A 15837-nucleotide genomic window follows, 5' to 3' on the forward strand; every position below is an offset into this window, starting at 1 on the left:
AGCGGGGTGAGCGGGGCGCCGGTGTGCGCGTCCATGGGTGGGTGGCAGGGCGCCGGCGCTGGCGCGCGCGGAGCGTAGGACGAGGAGAGGAGAGAGTGCGGCGCGAGCGCTCGAGTGTGCCGCGCGCTGTAGCTGGCGTCCGAAATACGCCGCGCGGGTAAGTGTTTTCAACCGTGCGCCCAACCCGTTATAGTGCGCGCGCCGTTTTTGCGCGCCCGCTGGAGTGACCCGCTGCGTTGCGCGCGCGCTAAAACGGCCTAATTTGCGGCGCGGCGCTAGTTTAGCGCGGCTGTTGGAGATGCTCTAAAGCGTGTTTTGCTAGCAAGAATGGTTTTTTGGGGGTGACTGTGGCTCAATCGATTTAGAAATAGTTATCACGTTTGCTAAATCACGTCTACTAGGTGTGAAATAAGTATGTCAGAGGATTTACCACTGGAGCTCTCAAAGCTGTCCCCAAACGCCTGGGTGGGCTGCCTAGTCAGTGCCCAGACGCAAAATTGCCACCCAATCGAACCTCGCAAATCTGATACAAACGTCTGGACTAACTGACAACTCCATACCCGACTCATATAAGACGGATAGGGGGACACTCGAACGCGCCCGCCACTTAGTACTGACCGCTAGGGCCCACACGGTCAATAGCGTAAAGCAGCGCGAGCGTCTCCTTCGTTTGTTGGTAAGGACACATTCATGGTGCCTATCAAGTTGGGCTATTTAAGTCGGATGACAGCAGACCAACCCTAGCCCGCTCCAATTTCTTCCTCTTTCTCACCTCCGCTGCTCGCCACTTCTAATCCATCCGCTGCTCGCCACTTCTAATCCATCCGCTGCTAGCCACCTATGCAATGCTTACTTTGGAGAGGCGGATGCAGCTGCTGGAGGAGATCTGGACCAGGCGCGAGGCTCGGTTCGCAGCCGACCTGCTTCCAGATTGCCCGCGGCCATCTATCCAAGGATGTCCAAAAAAACACTATGTTCAACATAGGGTGTGTGGGTAGGTTAGAAGGCTCCGTTCGAGAGCACGTTTTTTAGACATCCGTCAAGTGGCCTCAATTTTTTCATGGCCTTATATGACCAATTCAAGGCATCCTGCCAAGCTGCTTGGGTTTTCGCAAGTTTTGTATTTTCTAAAGTTTTCTTGGTAAAAAAATCAATAAATGTCCGAACGTGCCGTACCTTGCATATGGTGTTAGAAGTCATTCAAACCTGACATGGATGCCTACCATGGGCATGCTCTTGCAAAAGTTGGGGTCATTTCAAGAATGTCCAAGACCATGTTCAACAGAGGATGTTTGTGTAGAGGTCAAAAGGCTCTGTCTGAGAGCACGTTGTTTCTCGACATCCGTCGTATGACCCCAATTTTTTTAATTGGCTTGTATGGCAAATTCAAGGCATCAAGCCAAGTTCTTTTGGTTTTCAACAAGTTTTGCATTTTGGAGTTTTCTGTGTCAATAAAGACTGATATTGGTTGGACGTGTCGAAACTTGCAGACTGATGAGTGATATTTTTACACTTATTCACCATTTGTTTAAACCGAGATATTTTATTAAAATTGAGATATTCGCTCTAATATTGCTACTAATGACTAATGAATGCAAATAATTATACAAACCCTCTCTTTGATGTGTTTCCATAGGAATTGGGCTAAAAAGGGAAGAAATTACGTGTGAACATGAAAAGGAGTGGAAATGAAGAAATAAGGAGTCACCCATTTATGATCTTAATTTATGCGCTTGAAGTCACCCATCAAGTCATCCTCCACTTTGGTTTGTAACAAGCACATCTTGATGGGTAACTTCAAGCGCATAAATTAAGATCATATCTGGTCTCAACACAAATGCATGGTTGTAAGTATTAAGACCTCATACTCGTACCTCTTTTTATTACAAGTGTTTGAATCACTATTTGCTTGATTGATCTGGTCAAAAGCTAGAATTGATCCTTTAATGAAAGCTTGCTAGAGACCATCGCTTCAAGGGAACCTTCTCTCGTGGGTTCGATAATCCAGGTCAGCTCTGGGGAAATAGGTGCGAGATACTTTTCTGTTCCTTTATCGGATCACTAAAAGGAGCTGTCACAGACGTTGTCGGAAATCGTTCAAACATGGCATGGATTCTTACCATGGGCATGCTCACCCGCTTGAAAATGTCGGGGGTCATTTTAATAATGTTTCAAAACAGACCATGTTTAACACAGGGTGTCTTGCTATACCAAAAGGCTATGTGTGAGAGCACGTTGTTTCTCGACATCCTTGAAATGACCCTAATTTTTTTGTCATGGCCTTTATGATCAATTCAAGGCACCATGCCAAGTTGTTTGATTTTTTTTGACAATTTTAGCATTATCAGGAGTTTTCCTGGTGAAAAGGGCTGATAAATGACTGGACATGTCGCAACATGCATACGATGTTAGAAGCCGTTCAAATCAGACATGAATGCCTAAGATGGGCATGTCCACCTGCTTTCTAAAGTTGTGGTTGTCTTGAGACTTGAAAAACCATGTTCAATGTAGAGTGTTCGGGTAGGCCGAAAGGGTCCGTTTGGGAGTACCTTGTTTCTCGACATCCCTTAAATGACCCCAACTTTTTTTCACGGATTTTATGATGAATTCAAGGAACCATTTCTAGTTGTTTAACTTTTCGACAAGTTTTGCATTTTATGAAGTTTTCTCGGTTAAAAAAGATAGATAGATCGACGTGTCACAACCTGCATACACTGTTCAAAGTCATTCAAACCAGGCATGGATGCCTATCATGGGCATGCTCACCTGCTTGTAAAAGTTGAGGCCATTTTAAGGATGTCAAAAAAACGACCATGTTTAACGAAGGGTGTTCGGGTGCCTTGACAAGGCCATGGAAAACAATTATGGCCATTTGACGGACGTCGGAAAAAATGCTCTCCTACGAAGCCTTCTAGCCTACCAAGACACCTCATGTCAAACATGGTTTATTTTTGGGCATCCCTTAAATGACCCCAACTTTTGTAAGAAGGTGGGCATATGCCCATTGTAGGCATACATGCTAGGTTTGAATGACTTCGATATCTTATGCATGTTGTGACGCGTCCCGCCATTTATCAGCCTTTTATTCACCGAGAAAACTCGAGAAAATGCAAAAAATTGTCAAAAAACCCAAACAACTTTTGAGGAGTTTCAAATCATGTCTGTGTTATCAAAATTTGTTCGGAATTTAAAAAATGTTCCGGTTTTCACAAAAATCTACACAAATACAAAAAATGTCTGGGGAAATTTTAAAATATGTTTCAAAATTTCTTCGTATTTTTTAAATTCCAAAATTGTTAGTGTTTTCTTAAAAATGTTCGAGAAAATCAAAAAACTATTGTGTTCAAAATTTTAGTCGCTCATTTAAAAAAATGTTCGTGTTTTGACATCCTGAGCAATTTTGAATGATGGCATTTTTTTTTATTTCGGTAATATCTGAAAATGCAAATATTTTTATTTTATTGACAATATAAAAAACATTTTTTTTGAAACTTGAAAAAAATTAAAAGCGCAAGATTTTTTAGAAAATGAGAAATAAAAAAGAAGAAAATAAATAAATTAGAAATTAGAAAAGGACCAGTTCGACAATCGACCGGCCAAGCGAAACCGGGGGCATCCGCAAACTAAAGAAGAAGTAAAGAAAAAAAAAGTAAATAGGTACAAAGTTGTTCTAGTTAGTTAGCGTGGTTCTCTTTAAACGAATGGTTGATTTGTAAAGGTCTATATTACCCTTTGTACGTTGTTTAACGATGTACCGACGCGGAGCTCATTTTGCATTTAGAGATGCTTTTAGAGCATTTCCAACAGATGCGCTAAATAAGCCGCGCGCCGGATAAAACGGCTATATAGCGCACGACTGAAAGTAGCGCTTCAATAGCCGCGCTATAATCTCGTGCGCGGTAAGAAAGCGTCAGCGCACTAGGAAAAACTGCATCGCGCGCCAGCTCTACCGCGCTGGGTATTTTGTACTCCTGCTCCAAGCGCGGGCCAGGCGGGCGTGCTGGATTTTACCACGCCTGATGAAGCGCTACAACGGCGCGCTAAATTTACAATGCCTTGAAAAGCAACCACCCTTCCACGCGCCTTAAAACGCTATTTTGATGCTGTAAATTTTTTTTAGCGCATCACGCTAGTGCGCGTCGGTTGGAGATGCTCTTACGTGACTGTTTTAGTTCTCCCTCCGGTCCTTTTTAGTTCGCATATAAGATTTGACCGAAGTCAAGCCTCGTAAAGTTTGACCAACTTTATAGAAAAAAATACCAACATTCACAATCTGAAATCAATATCAATAGATGTGTCATGACTTAAAGTTTTATACTGTATAACTTTAGCATGTCAGATGTTGATATTTTTTTATATAAATACGGTCAAATTTTGTAAAGTTTGACTTCAGAGAATTCTAATATGCAGAGTAAAAAGGAGCACAGGTTCAGGCAAGGGTCAATATACGGCCAGTGTTGCCGCAGGCACTCCTGGCGGCCGTCGTGACGTGGTTGATCCAGGCCCATAATAATCGCAGGGGTGCATCGGCCGCGCCCGGTGGCCTCGGTCCACGACCACGAGACGGCGTTCCGCGCGGCCATCAACAACCGCGGGCAGCTCCGGTGGCACTGCCGGGGGAGTACTTGGGCAACTCCGTCGGCGCCGTTAGCAAGGAGCCCGCGCGTGCGTCATTCCCGCTGGCGTGCGGCGAGTCCCGTTCCCGTCCAAGGACACGGTGTTGAACAGTCGGTCAAGCAGGGTCATTGAAACCCGAGTTGGAAGTTCGCCGGCTCCATTCTGCAACTCTGTGGACAGAAATGAACACGCGGTGCACGTCCATGAATCTCCGGTGCAATTGACCATTTAGCTTCTTCATTCACACGCGGTGACCATTCAACTGTCCACTGGAAGTTACTGGAATCCCCTCCGTTCCGCCGGTGCGATCGCCCATCGGACCAGGGGCTTGGCAATATATAGCAAGTTGGCAAGTTGATGATATGGTTAGGTCGACGGTTCGCACTGCCATGTTCACCGGCGGTCAAGCCAGTCTCCGCTCGCGTCTGCTTAAAAACGATGGAGGAGGTTGCCATTCACAGCAAAAATGGAGGAGGCTGGATCTCACAGCCACATCGTCCTCGTAACCCTCGCTCTCGCCCTCGTGCTGCTTTCGCCGTGCGCCGCCGCGTACCCGTTGCTAGTGTGCGGCTCGACGGGCGAGTTCACGGCCAACAGCACGTACCAGGCCAACCTCGGCATCCTCGCCGCCGCGCTGCCGAACAACGCGTCCTCCTCCCCGGACCTCTTCGCGACAGGCGCCGTCGGCGCCGTCCCGGACCAGGTCTCGGCGCTCGCGCTCTGCCGCGGCGACGCCAACGCCACGGCCTGCTCCGGCTGCCTCGCCGCGGCCTTCCACGACGCGCAGAACACGTGCGCCTACGCCAAGGACGCCGCCATCTACTACGATCCATGCACCCTCTACTACTCCAACACCCCCTTCCTCTCCTCCGTCGACAACGTCAGGTCCAGGACGCAAATGAACGGCCAGAACGTCACGTCGGACCCCAGCCGGTTCAACCGCCGGGTGGCCGCGCTCGTGGACGCCACTGCCGACTACGCGGCGGTACGCGTCCGGAGAGGCCGACCTCGACGTCGGCAGCGAGTTCCCCAGGGTCTACAGCTGGGCGCAGTGCACGCCGGACCTCACGCCTGCGCAATGCCGCGTTTGCCTCGCCGGCATCATCAAGGGAATGCCGCGGTCCGCGGACCGCGTCGGGGCCAAGTTTCTTGGGGTCAGGTGCAGCTACAGATACGAGATATACACCTACCTCCGCGGCCCGGTGATGGTGCGGCTGGCTGCGCCAGCGCCTGAGCCCGCCGTAGGGCCAACGGCTCCGACTCCAGCAACCCTCGCCCGACGAGGTGAGCGTGAGCCCCATGGAAGACTTGCTACTTGTTCACCCTGACCTTTCTGTTGACATTAAGCAATGAATTATATATATTTTCAATATTTAAATAGCTAGTCCCCGCTAACTGTTTCTCTCAACATGCAAGCATGCCACGTCATCGCATAATATGCATGAGAAAAGATTCATCCTCACTATCATATGTCTCTTAACATGCAAGCGTACCACTTCATCATGACATGTATAAAAAAAATCCCATCTCAACATGCAAACACACATGAGAGTTTTCATTCTATTATGCTATATATACTTAATAAACATTTTACAATGATATAGTAATTAATCATAATTAATTATATGAATTTTAGTTTTAGTTTTTATATTATTACTTCAAACATTTATGTTTAATACAACTAATTACATTGAAATATGTTACAAAATATTCCCACAACATTGTGCAAGGTATTTCCAATGGGAAACTAGTAGCACTACATGATGTTGAATGGACTTTTTTACTCTAATATAGCTCTATATGCATATATTTACAGAACAAAATTGATTACAGCAAATGTACTATTAGCTACCAGCGCCATCTTTCTCAGAATACATGATGAGCCGTTAATTACTCTGGCATCTATCTACAGGAAAATGGGGAAATAAGACGGTAGTTGTTCTAGCAATTACGCTACCTCTGGTTGTTGCAATTCTAGCTATCACTGCTGTTTGTCTCTGTTATTCGAGGAAGAGGAGGACAAGACGAGCAAGCAGTGAGCAACCACCTTGTATGTTGTCTTACACTTCTTTTCCTTTCTAGTTTAATTGAGTCTTTTCTCTTTGACATTTTTGATTGAGTCACTTAGATGTGCAATATTTAGGGTATATCTAAATGTGCTTTCGCAAAACTGTTAAGAAAATATACTTCTTATTAGAAAACATCGGTCCTGAAACATATATATGGTGCTTATATGTAATGCATCTCTATGGGCTCTCTTCCTGCTTTTTTACAGATTCGGCTAATAGTGAGGACATTGCAAGCATTGATTCACTTATCGCCGATCTATCAACATTACGTCGTGCAACGGATAACTTTGCCGCGGCGAATAAGCTTGGAGAAAGAGGATTCGGTGCAGTTTATAAGGTACTCCATCTGTTTCTTTTACTTTGCATATAAAATTGGGTCAAAGTCAAATTAAACAAAGTTTGACCAAATTTATATCAAAAACAACAACATCTACAATACTAAAGTGATATGGCATAAAAGTTAATTTCATGATGCATATAATACTATTGATTTCATATTGTGAATATTGATATTTTTTCCTATAAAGTTAGTCAAACTTTATAAAGTTTGATTTTGACCAAATTTTATAGGCAAACTAAAAAGAAACAGAGGGAGTACCAGCCCATACCAATTCATTACCATACTCTTTTGTGCTACGACAACTGATCATGGCTACACTTATGCAGGGAAACTTTCCTGATAGCCGGGAGATAGCGGTGAAGAGGCTCTCAAGAAGTTCAGCGCAAGGAATAGGAGAGCTCAAGAATGAGCTTATTTTGGTCGCCAAGCTTCAACATAAGAATCTTGTCAGGCTTGTTGGGGTATGCGTGCAAGAGCATGAGAAATTGCTTGCGTATGAATACATGCCCAATAAAAGCGTTGACACTATTCTTTTTGGTAATAGTTCCAATCATTATTTCAGCATTAGCATATTTTGGTTGTAAAACTGAACCTCACCGATTCACGATTCTCCTGTTCAAATGCCAGATCCAGAGAGAAGTAAGGAGCTAGACTGGAGAAAGAGATTAAAGATAATAAGTGGGATTGCTCGAGGATTACAATATCTTCATGAGGATTCGCAGCTGAGAATAATCCACAGGGACCTCAAAGCGAGCAATGTTCTGTTAGACTCCGATTACACTCCTAAGATTTCAGACTTCGGCTTGGCAAGGCTATTTGGAGTAGATCAAACAAGGGAGGTGACAAACCGAGTTGTTGGGACGTAGTAAGTATGGTTCGATTGGTGTGATGATATTCATACGGTGTGCCAACTATAGTGACATTATGCTCCTGTTAATTCATTGCAGTGGATACATGGCCCCGGAATATGCGGTGCGTGGCCAGTTTTCTGTAAAATCGGACGTGTTTAGCTTTGGCGTTTTGATGTTAGAGGTGGTGACAGGAAGACGAAGCAGTTGCTCCTGGAACTTCGACGAGTCTGTCAATCTCTTAAGTCTGGTGAGTTTCCTACTTACCCAGGTCTTGAACTATTAACTTCAGTAAAAATATTGAGTGCTGCTAATTCGATACAGGTATGGGAACACTGGACCATGGGTACAACTGCAGAGATCATAGACTCATCTCTGAGAGGCCATGCCCCAAGAAACCAGGTGGTGAAGCTTTTTCACATCGGCCTGCTCTGTGTCCAAGATAACCCAGCAGATAGGCCTACGATGTCCACTGTAAATTTCATGCTTAGCAGTAACACTGTGTCTCTCCGGTCTCCATCCAAGCCATCATTTCTCATGTGTATGAGCCCTACTTCTTCCGAATCGACCGGTATGCCAGGTATGGCATCACCAAATGAAGTTTCAATCACGGAGCTTGAACCAAGATGAGCAAAAGGATGGCATAGGATAATTGGGTTGTTGTCTTCAAAGCCCTACTACTGGAATTTTTTGCATTTTTGTCCATTCATTGAGACAATTTATTATTTTTGGTGAAATAAACCAGCTCAGTGCTTTAGATTATATGTTTATAGTTTTGATAAGTTTGGAACATAAGCTAAAGCCCTACTTGTATAGCAGTTATGCATTGAAAATAGCCAAATACCTCGGCAATTAATCGAGAAGTGGGTTTGGAGACCGGCCTCCAGGTAGCCCTTCAGTTTCTTTTCTTCAAAAAATTGTTTTTGGTACCCAAACTATTTTGTAAAAAGTATACATATATTGTAACATCCCAGATTTAGGGGTGACTGTCACCTATGTACACTCAAGATAAAACTTGGTGTGTGAAATTCAACATGGATCTTCCACTTCTATTTGGATCTTCTTTGATTCTTCTTGCCTTAATAACTAACGTTTTCTCAAGAAAGACTTGAGGAACTAAAACTGAAATAAAAGTTCACAAAAATGCTACTCCCTCCATTCCAGATTACTTGTCGCAGGTATGGATGTATCTAGATGCATTTTAGTTTTAGATACATCCATTTCTGCGACGAGTAATTTGGAACAGAGGGAGTAGACGTCACCATGAACCCTAAAATATATTTTTCTTGGATTATTTCTAGGCCAGGGCTTGCTCAAATTGTTTTTACCACTGCAACCCTAGAGCATGGGTATAACTAGAAGTGCAAAAAACTCACTTAACATATTACTGTTAAAATATGAATTGTAGGGCTTACAACATCCTAGAACATCACCAACCAAAAACTTTATTTTTGGAGGTGGTCGAAGTATTTCCTTTCTGCCATTTTAAAAATTAGACTTTAGCATGTAAATTGCTAAAATTAAGTCCTGGTTTTTGTAGAAATACTAGAAAATTGTATTAGCCATTTCTTGCCATTTCCAAACCTTTGAGACCAAGAAATTCATGTTCATGAGCCGTGTGACTTCTGAGTCGACCAGTATGCTAGGTATGTCAGACACCAAATGAAGTTTCAATCAGAGCTTGAACAAAGACGAGGAAAAGGATGGCAAAGGATAACTGGGTTGTTATCTTTAAGGCCCTAGTATATTTGTACGGTTACATTTTTTGTATTTTTCACCATCCATTGAGAGAATTATTATTATTCTAAAATAGACCAACTCATGCTTTAGATTATATGTTTATATATATATATTCCAATTTTGAAAATTTTGGAACAAAGCCTTAAAGTATACATATACATATATTGTAAGATCTCAGATTTAGGTGTGTGGCTGTCATCTATGTTATATTCATGGTAAAACTTGGTATGTGAGATTCAACATTGATTTTTTATTTCGATCTGGGTCTTCTTTGGTTATTTTTGCGTTAACAACGCATTTTTCGACAAGAAATACCTGATGAACTAAATATATGAAATAAAACGTTCCTAAAAATACTTGAAGTCAGCCTGAACCCTAAAATAAATTTTCAAGAATTATTTGCGGGGCAGGGCTGGCTCAAATTGTTTTTAGCACTCAAACCCTAAAATAAAACAAGGGTATAACTAGAAATGCTAAATCTTATGTAAAAAATACAAATTTGGGTTTACAACGGCAGAACCAAAATAATTCTGGAGGCGATGTGAGTATTTCTTTTCTGCATTTTAAAATTAGACTCTTTTCTAAAAAAATAGTTTTAGTTTTGGCAAAAATTCTAGAAAACCATATTGACCTTTTGTTGGTGTTTCCAAACTCTTGAGAGCAACAAACCTACCTAGTTATGTTCAAAATATTACAAATCAAGTCAAACTTGATTTGATTTAAATCTTGCTCAAATAATTCCTTCGAATCCTAGTGTCCCTAGTGTCCCTAGGCCCCTATGACCTAATATTCTCTAGCATTAGCATGTCACGGACTTGGATGCTGCCTTCGTGTTAGCCAACAGTCATGCGCAACCTCTAGCACACCCTACTTTAATAAGACGTCGCGAAAATTGACCTCTAGCCCGACCCCACGGTGAGAATCCAACAAACCTCTAGTCAAGCATCACTGTCTTCCCTTTGTAAGGTTAGAAACCATACAGTTTCGTTTAAACTAACCGGTGGGCCAGAACCCACATGTCAGGTTAGTGATTTGATCTGAGTCGTAGATCCAGTAGGGCTAGATCTGGACTGTGTTTCGTGCTCCTTTTAATGTACTTATAATCTACATTGGCTTTTGACAAGAACAAATCGTTCAATTTCGAATCCTTCAGCTTCAATTTCCCAAGAAAGTTTTTGACGTCAACATGCCCTTTCTTGCCCTTATCCCCCTATCTTTTGGAGTAAGAACTCCTCACCGATCTAATCTGACCCTCTTGCGGTTTGGCCGCCCTCCCTACCTTGGTCAACTTAGGCAGGAAAGAGTAGCAAGGATGCATTAGGCGGAGGTCATCGGGCCAAAATCCATGCCGGAAGATCACAGGTAAAGTTGTTCAACATTAGAATAAAACCTATATAAAATCATTTTCGTTGTGTTTGATGTTGAGTGCTAAGGCCAACTCCAACCTGGTTCATCAAAACAGACACAATAAATGTCCATGGACACTAGATAGGGGTGGCCATCCAACCCTATGCATCACATGTATGCTTCTTTTCCAATAGAAAAAGTGAAACTAAACAAAGTGCCATCATGCAGCTTCACTGTGAATCATCGATTGATAGCACTTTAGCCATACATTTAAATCCTAATAAAAGCACCAAATTTTCAACAAGTTCTTTAAATTCATTGAAAATTTCATTTTATACGTGCATTTTGCATCATAGTTTAGGGTATAAATATTCTAATTTTATGTCAATTTAGTCATCTCTGCATAAATTTAATTGTGGTTTATCTTATTATGTAGAGAATTGAAGGTTTAATTCTGTGAGCTGCTTTCAGGATGGAATTTGGACCTTTGTGAAGAAAGTACGATGTCAGAGCTCCAAAAAAAAAGCTTACGGAGTTTGGGACCAGAAGAGGCCAAGAGGCAAAAGAGGCAGCTAGGTGGGCCCTAGGGTTCCTAGGTGACAACCATGCCAGCACACCTACAGGGGTGCCGGGGGCCTACATGCACCCTTGGTAACCCCCAAGCCTTTTAGGGTATCTCTCGATGTGATTTAGCTATATGCATTCTTCATTCATTTTTTCTGTCGCCACTACGAAGCCGAAACCTAGTTCTTCCCCCGAAGGTTTTTCTGGCCTAATTTGCCCCTCCATCCTTAAGAATGTTTGATCATCATAAGTAACACAACCATTTTGTCCTTAGCATTATTATGGATTGGGTCACCTACAACACTTTTTTTACTTTTTATTGTTAATCATGTTTCATTGCTCCATTACCACCACAAGAGAAGACATGGTTACATCTTTTAGTACTTGTAGTGAAACCTGGCTGTTTTTGCACTTACCATTTTCTTCAGCTCCTCATGGGATCGATACTCTTACTTATCAAATAGATGTACAATTGACCCCCTACACATGTGCAACATTAGCCTTCATCTCAAGCTTTCTCTCCTCGAGCTTGAACTTCTTCCTCGACACGTGTTGTTCATCCAGATGTTGTGCCCCTTGAGCTTCATTCAACAATGCATCAATGTGAAGGGATTTGTATCAATGTGAAGGGATTGCCCTCCATCCTTTGGTACAACGCGGCATCACGGCCGGGATATACAATGACGTGATCATCAAGTTGCAACATTCAGTGAATCCATGAGTTGGTCAACATTAAGCAACAAGAGGCAAAACTTATGATCTCCATGATTGATGCGCCCGGTGGCCATCTTTTTTCCACTTGTGCAAACCGCGATACTTTGTTATGATGTTTGAAATGGTGTACCACCAATGAAGTAGCGACATTGTGATCATGGATCACATCCAAATTGTAGGGTGCAACAACGGAGGTCCAAGAAGAATTAGGCGGCAGATAGAGTGGTATAGCGGCGACTGCGGTCTTGATTGGTGTGGATATAGAGCAAAGGTTGAGGGTAAGGGCCCCAGGAGAAGGGTTTGTGGAGGGCCAGGTATGTTGGAGTCTGACATGTTTGCACTCCTCCAAACCTTCCACGAGATTGTTTATGGTTTGCGAGATTTCAAACGTACGGACCGGTCCGCGGATGTAGTGTATGAACCATGTTGTAGGAATATTTAGGGGCTTCTTGATACACGGCATTGGAGTTTCCCTAAGCTTGAGGGTCTATGGTGATGATCCCTTTCAAGAAAAGGAAGGGAAAACCGAGTGCAGTGATTCGGTGCCCAGGCTCATCTACACCCAATCAGAAAAAAATTGAAAAAAATACTAGAAAATTCAAAAATTCTAATTTTTTCCCATGATAGACAATTTATTGCGTGAGGTTCGGTCTAATTTTAGCTCATTTGGACATCTGAATAACTCTCAACAAAAAAGACAAATTGAGTCAAAACAGTACATGAACAGTAAACTATTTTAGAGACCCCGAATTTGTCTTTTTTTTCGAGAGTTGCCTCAGTTGTCCAAATCATATGAAAATTGGGTCGGACATCACGCGCCAAATTGTCTACCACGGAAAAAAGTGGATTTTTTTTGAATTTTTCTAGTATTTGTTTTAAATTTTTTATTGCCCGAGCTTAGAAAAAGGATTTTCGGGGAAAACCCATCAAAAGAAGAAGAAAGGGAGAAGAAGTAGACACCAGCCCCCCTGTCCACTCGGGGTCATAGCCCATGGACTCCAAGCCCAGTGGGCTTCAAGGAAGTACGAACAGTCAAGCACTAACTAATAAATGGTCTCATCCCCTAAAAAAAAGATGGTCTCATGGCCCTCAATCCTCATAGATCTGGTGCCTCAATTTCCTTTTGTGCACAGATAAGGGGAAGAATGGCCAAAAGAAACCAATACCAAAATAGACACTGTACGTCGTGCCATTGATCCCAAAAGAACGTTAATCCAACTTTGAACCGGTGGAAAATCTTGAGCAAATGGTCAATCCGGAGCTCCAAAATCGCATCGACAAAGAAATGGAGACAATAATGAAGTGCTATAATGAAGGGCATTCAACTAGTGAAATCAAAGGAAACAAGACTTGCATTTTCAACATCAATAAGCTACCATCGTCGATCGTTCCATCAGTTCCAGTTTCAGTTCTACGCTTGGCACCATCAGCAGACTGCAGACCATGCATGCAGTCGCGGACACAGTACAAAACACACGGATTAACATGAGTATCTTCACCACCATCCTCAGATCGACTCTCATAACCGCACCATTTCTCCTGAACGAACCTAACTAACAAAATACTCATCGCTAGCTCTGACGGATTGATCAAGATCGCTTCGAAAGCTCTCAAAAAGATAACCATGGAGGATGGATGGATGGATGCAGAAGTAACACTAATTAACAAGCTACCGTCAACGAAAGAAAATGCTAGATCGATTAGAGCTTGGCCGCCGTCATCCATGATCTTGGCGATGCGCGCGCCGGCCGGTGGGGAGGTTGATGGAGACTCTAGATGGACAGGTCCGGCCACCCCATGCCCCAGAAGCTCTCCGGCAGCGCCTGGGATGCCACCGGCGCCGGCTGCGGCAGAGCAGGGACGTGAGCGTGGGCCATTGCCATCCCCGCGCCGGCGCCGCCGAACACGAAGCTGGTGGCGAAGTTGGGCAGCAGCGGCGCGGGCGGCGCGAGCAGGGAGCTGAAGCTGCCGCCGAGGTCGAGCAGGCGGCGGTCGGGGTCCACCGCCGAAAGGGACGCCGGCAGGAAGGTCAGCTCGTACTGCTGCGGCTGCGGCTGCGGCTGCGGCTGGAGCAGCGGCAGCGGGAGCGGCGCGGGCGCGGAGACCGAGAGCGGGACGACCGGCGCGGCCTGAGAGGCGGCGGCGGCGGGGACGGCGTGGTGGGAGTGGGAGTGGGAGTGGGAGGGGCGCTTGCGGCGGACGGCGGCGGGGCTGCCGTTGGGCTTGCGCGTGCCGCCGCCGACGGGCACGTTGCGGAGCGCGCCCCCGCGCGTCCAGTAGCGGCGGCAGCCCCTGCAGAAGTGGCGCGGCTGCGAGAGGTTGTAGTTGTTGTAGTAGCAGAACTTGGTGTCGGTGGACTCGCAGCGCGGGCAGGGGCACTGCGCCAGCCTCTCCGGCTCCCCGGCCCTCCTCACCCCGCCGGACGCCGCCGGCGCCCTGACCACCACCTCCTCCGCCTCCAGCTGGTCCATGGCCGTAATACGAACCATCGCTCCAAGAAACCTGAACAACCTAAGCCGGACGACCGATCGAGCTCTCACTTGCCGGTAACTGAGATTGCAAGAAGATGGCGCGGGACGGTGAGCCAATATGTAGCGGGGGGTGCAGGAAGAAGACAATGGAAGTGGTGGGGTGGCGGTGCAGGACGACAGTGGGAGTACGACGGGAAGCAGCAGCATCTCTGGTGGGTTGGCAGAGCAAGCTGACAGGCGGAGGGGCAGTTTGAACAGGAGTGGGGGTCTGAGACTTCTATTCTGGGGAAACGGACAAGGGCGCAGCGGCGGCGAGCGAAAAGGCTGTGGTTTGTCCCGGACGGGCGATCCGTTGCTCGCCCTGCCGTGCCGACCGCCGGAGCTCAGCATCCCAGACACTCCAGTCAAAGACGAGAGGTGGCATCCTGCATGCGGCTGGGCATCTTGCTGCAGCCCTGACCTATCTGTCTGACTCCCCCTGCACCGTTTGATTCCCTCTCCTGTTCATCTCTCTCTAATCTCTATCCTCTCCTCTGCGTGGTTCGGCCTGGCTCTGGGGACCGGGCATTGCCGAGCAGCTCGTACGTTGAGCATTATTTACATCCTGTAGATTGTAACAATGATTGTGAGTAGCACAAACACGAAACATCTGGCTGCTCTTTTTGTATAGTAATTATACTATTTTTAACCCCATTCCGTTTTGTTTCTCGTAGAACTGCACATGGATCAATGCACAAGTGCATGGCAAGTTTCTTTTTTTTAGAGTTCGCATGGCAAGTTTCTTCCTCTTGACTGTTGGTGAACTTTCGTTGCAGCGTCCCGGAGCGACGAATCCAGACCGATGTTGATCGGCACACGGCGGCTTGATCGAGGCTACTCCTAGCTGGGCAGTGGCAGCGCTAGCTCTATTGACTACCAGGAGTGGTGCAACGGTCTGCGTCAAGCCGGTCAGGTCAGGTGAGTCACACGCTGCGAAACTGCTGGAGGCCTTGGAGACCAATCCTGCTCATGTTTTGCCATCATCAACAAGCCAGGCATAGGGTCTCATTATTATTTCCACACATCAGTCTAGGATCGGTTTTAGGCCCCTGAAAAGTCGCGATGAGCACCGAACTACTCGACTCTAC

At 45.2% G+C, this 15837-nt stretch overlaps 1 protein-coding gene and 1 pseudogene across 1 annotated transcript; one reads left to right on the forward strand and one right to left on the reverse strand.

Moving 5' to 3' along the window:
• The first annotated feature begins 5083 nt into the window (after window positions 1-5083).
• Window positions 5084-8505, forward strand: LOC119271249 (annotated as a pseudogene).
• Window positions 8506-13595: 5090 nt separating this feature from the next.
• LOC119271969 (dof zinc finger protein DOF3.1-like) lies at window positions 13596-14710 on the reverse strand. The gene has a single exon (XM_037553592.1). The coding sequence runs from the start codon at window positions 14708-14710 to the stop codon at window positions 14012-14014; it is 699 nt and encodes a 232-aa protein (XP_037409489.1). The 3' UTR covers window positions 13596-14011.
• Window positions 14711-15837: the final 1127 nt, after the last annotated feature.

This window comes from Triticum dicoccoides, chromosome 3A, assembly GCF_002162155.2.
Source record: "Triticum dicoccoides isolate Atlit2015 ecotype Zavitan chromosome 3A, WEW_v2.0, whole genome shotgun sequence".
Taxonomy (NCBI): domain Eukaryota; kingdom Viridiplantae; phylum Streptophyta; class Magnoliopsida; order Poales; family Poaceae; genus Triticum; species Triticum dicoccoides.

Excerpts from the sequence above, each read along its gene's own strand:
- LOC119271969 (XM_037553592.1), bottom strand. The coding sequence starts at position 14,710 with ATGGACCAGCTGGAGGCGGAGGAGGTGGTGGTCAGGGCGCCGGCGGCG.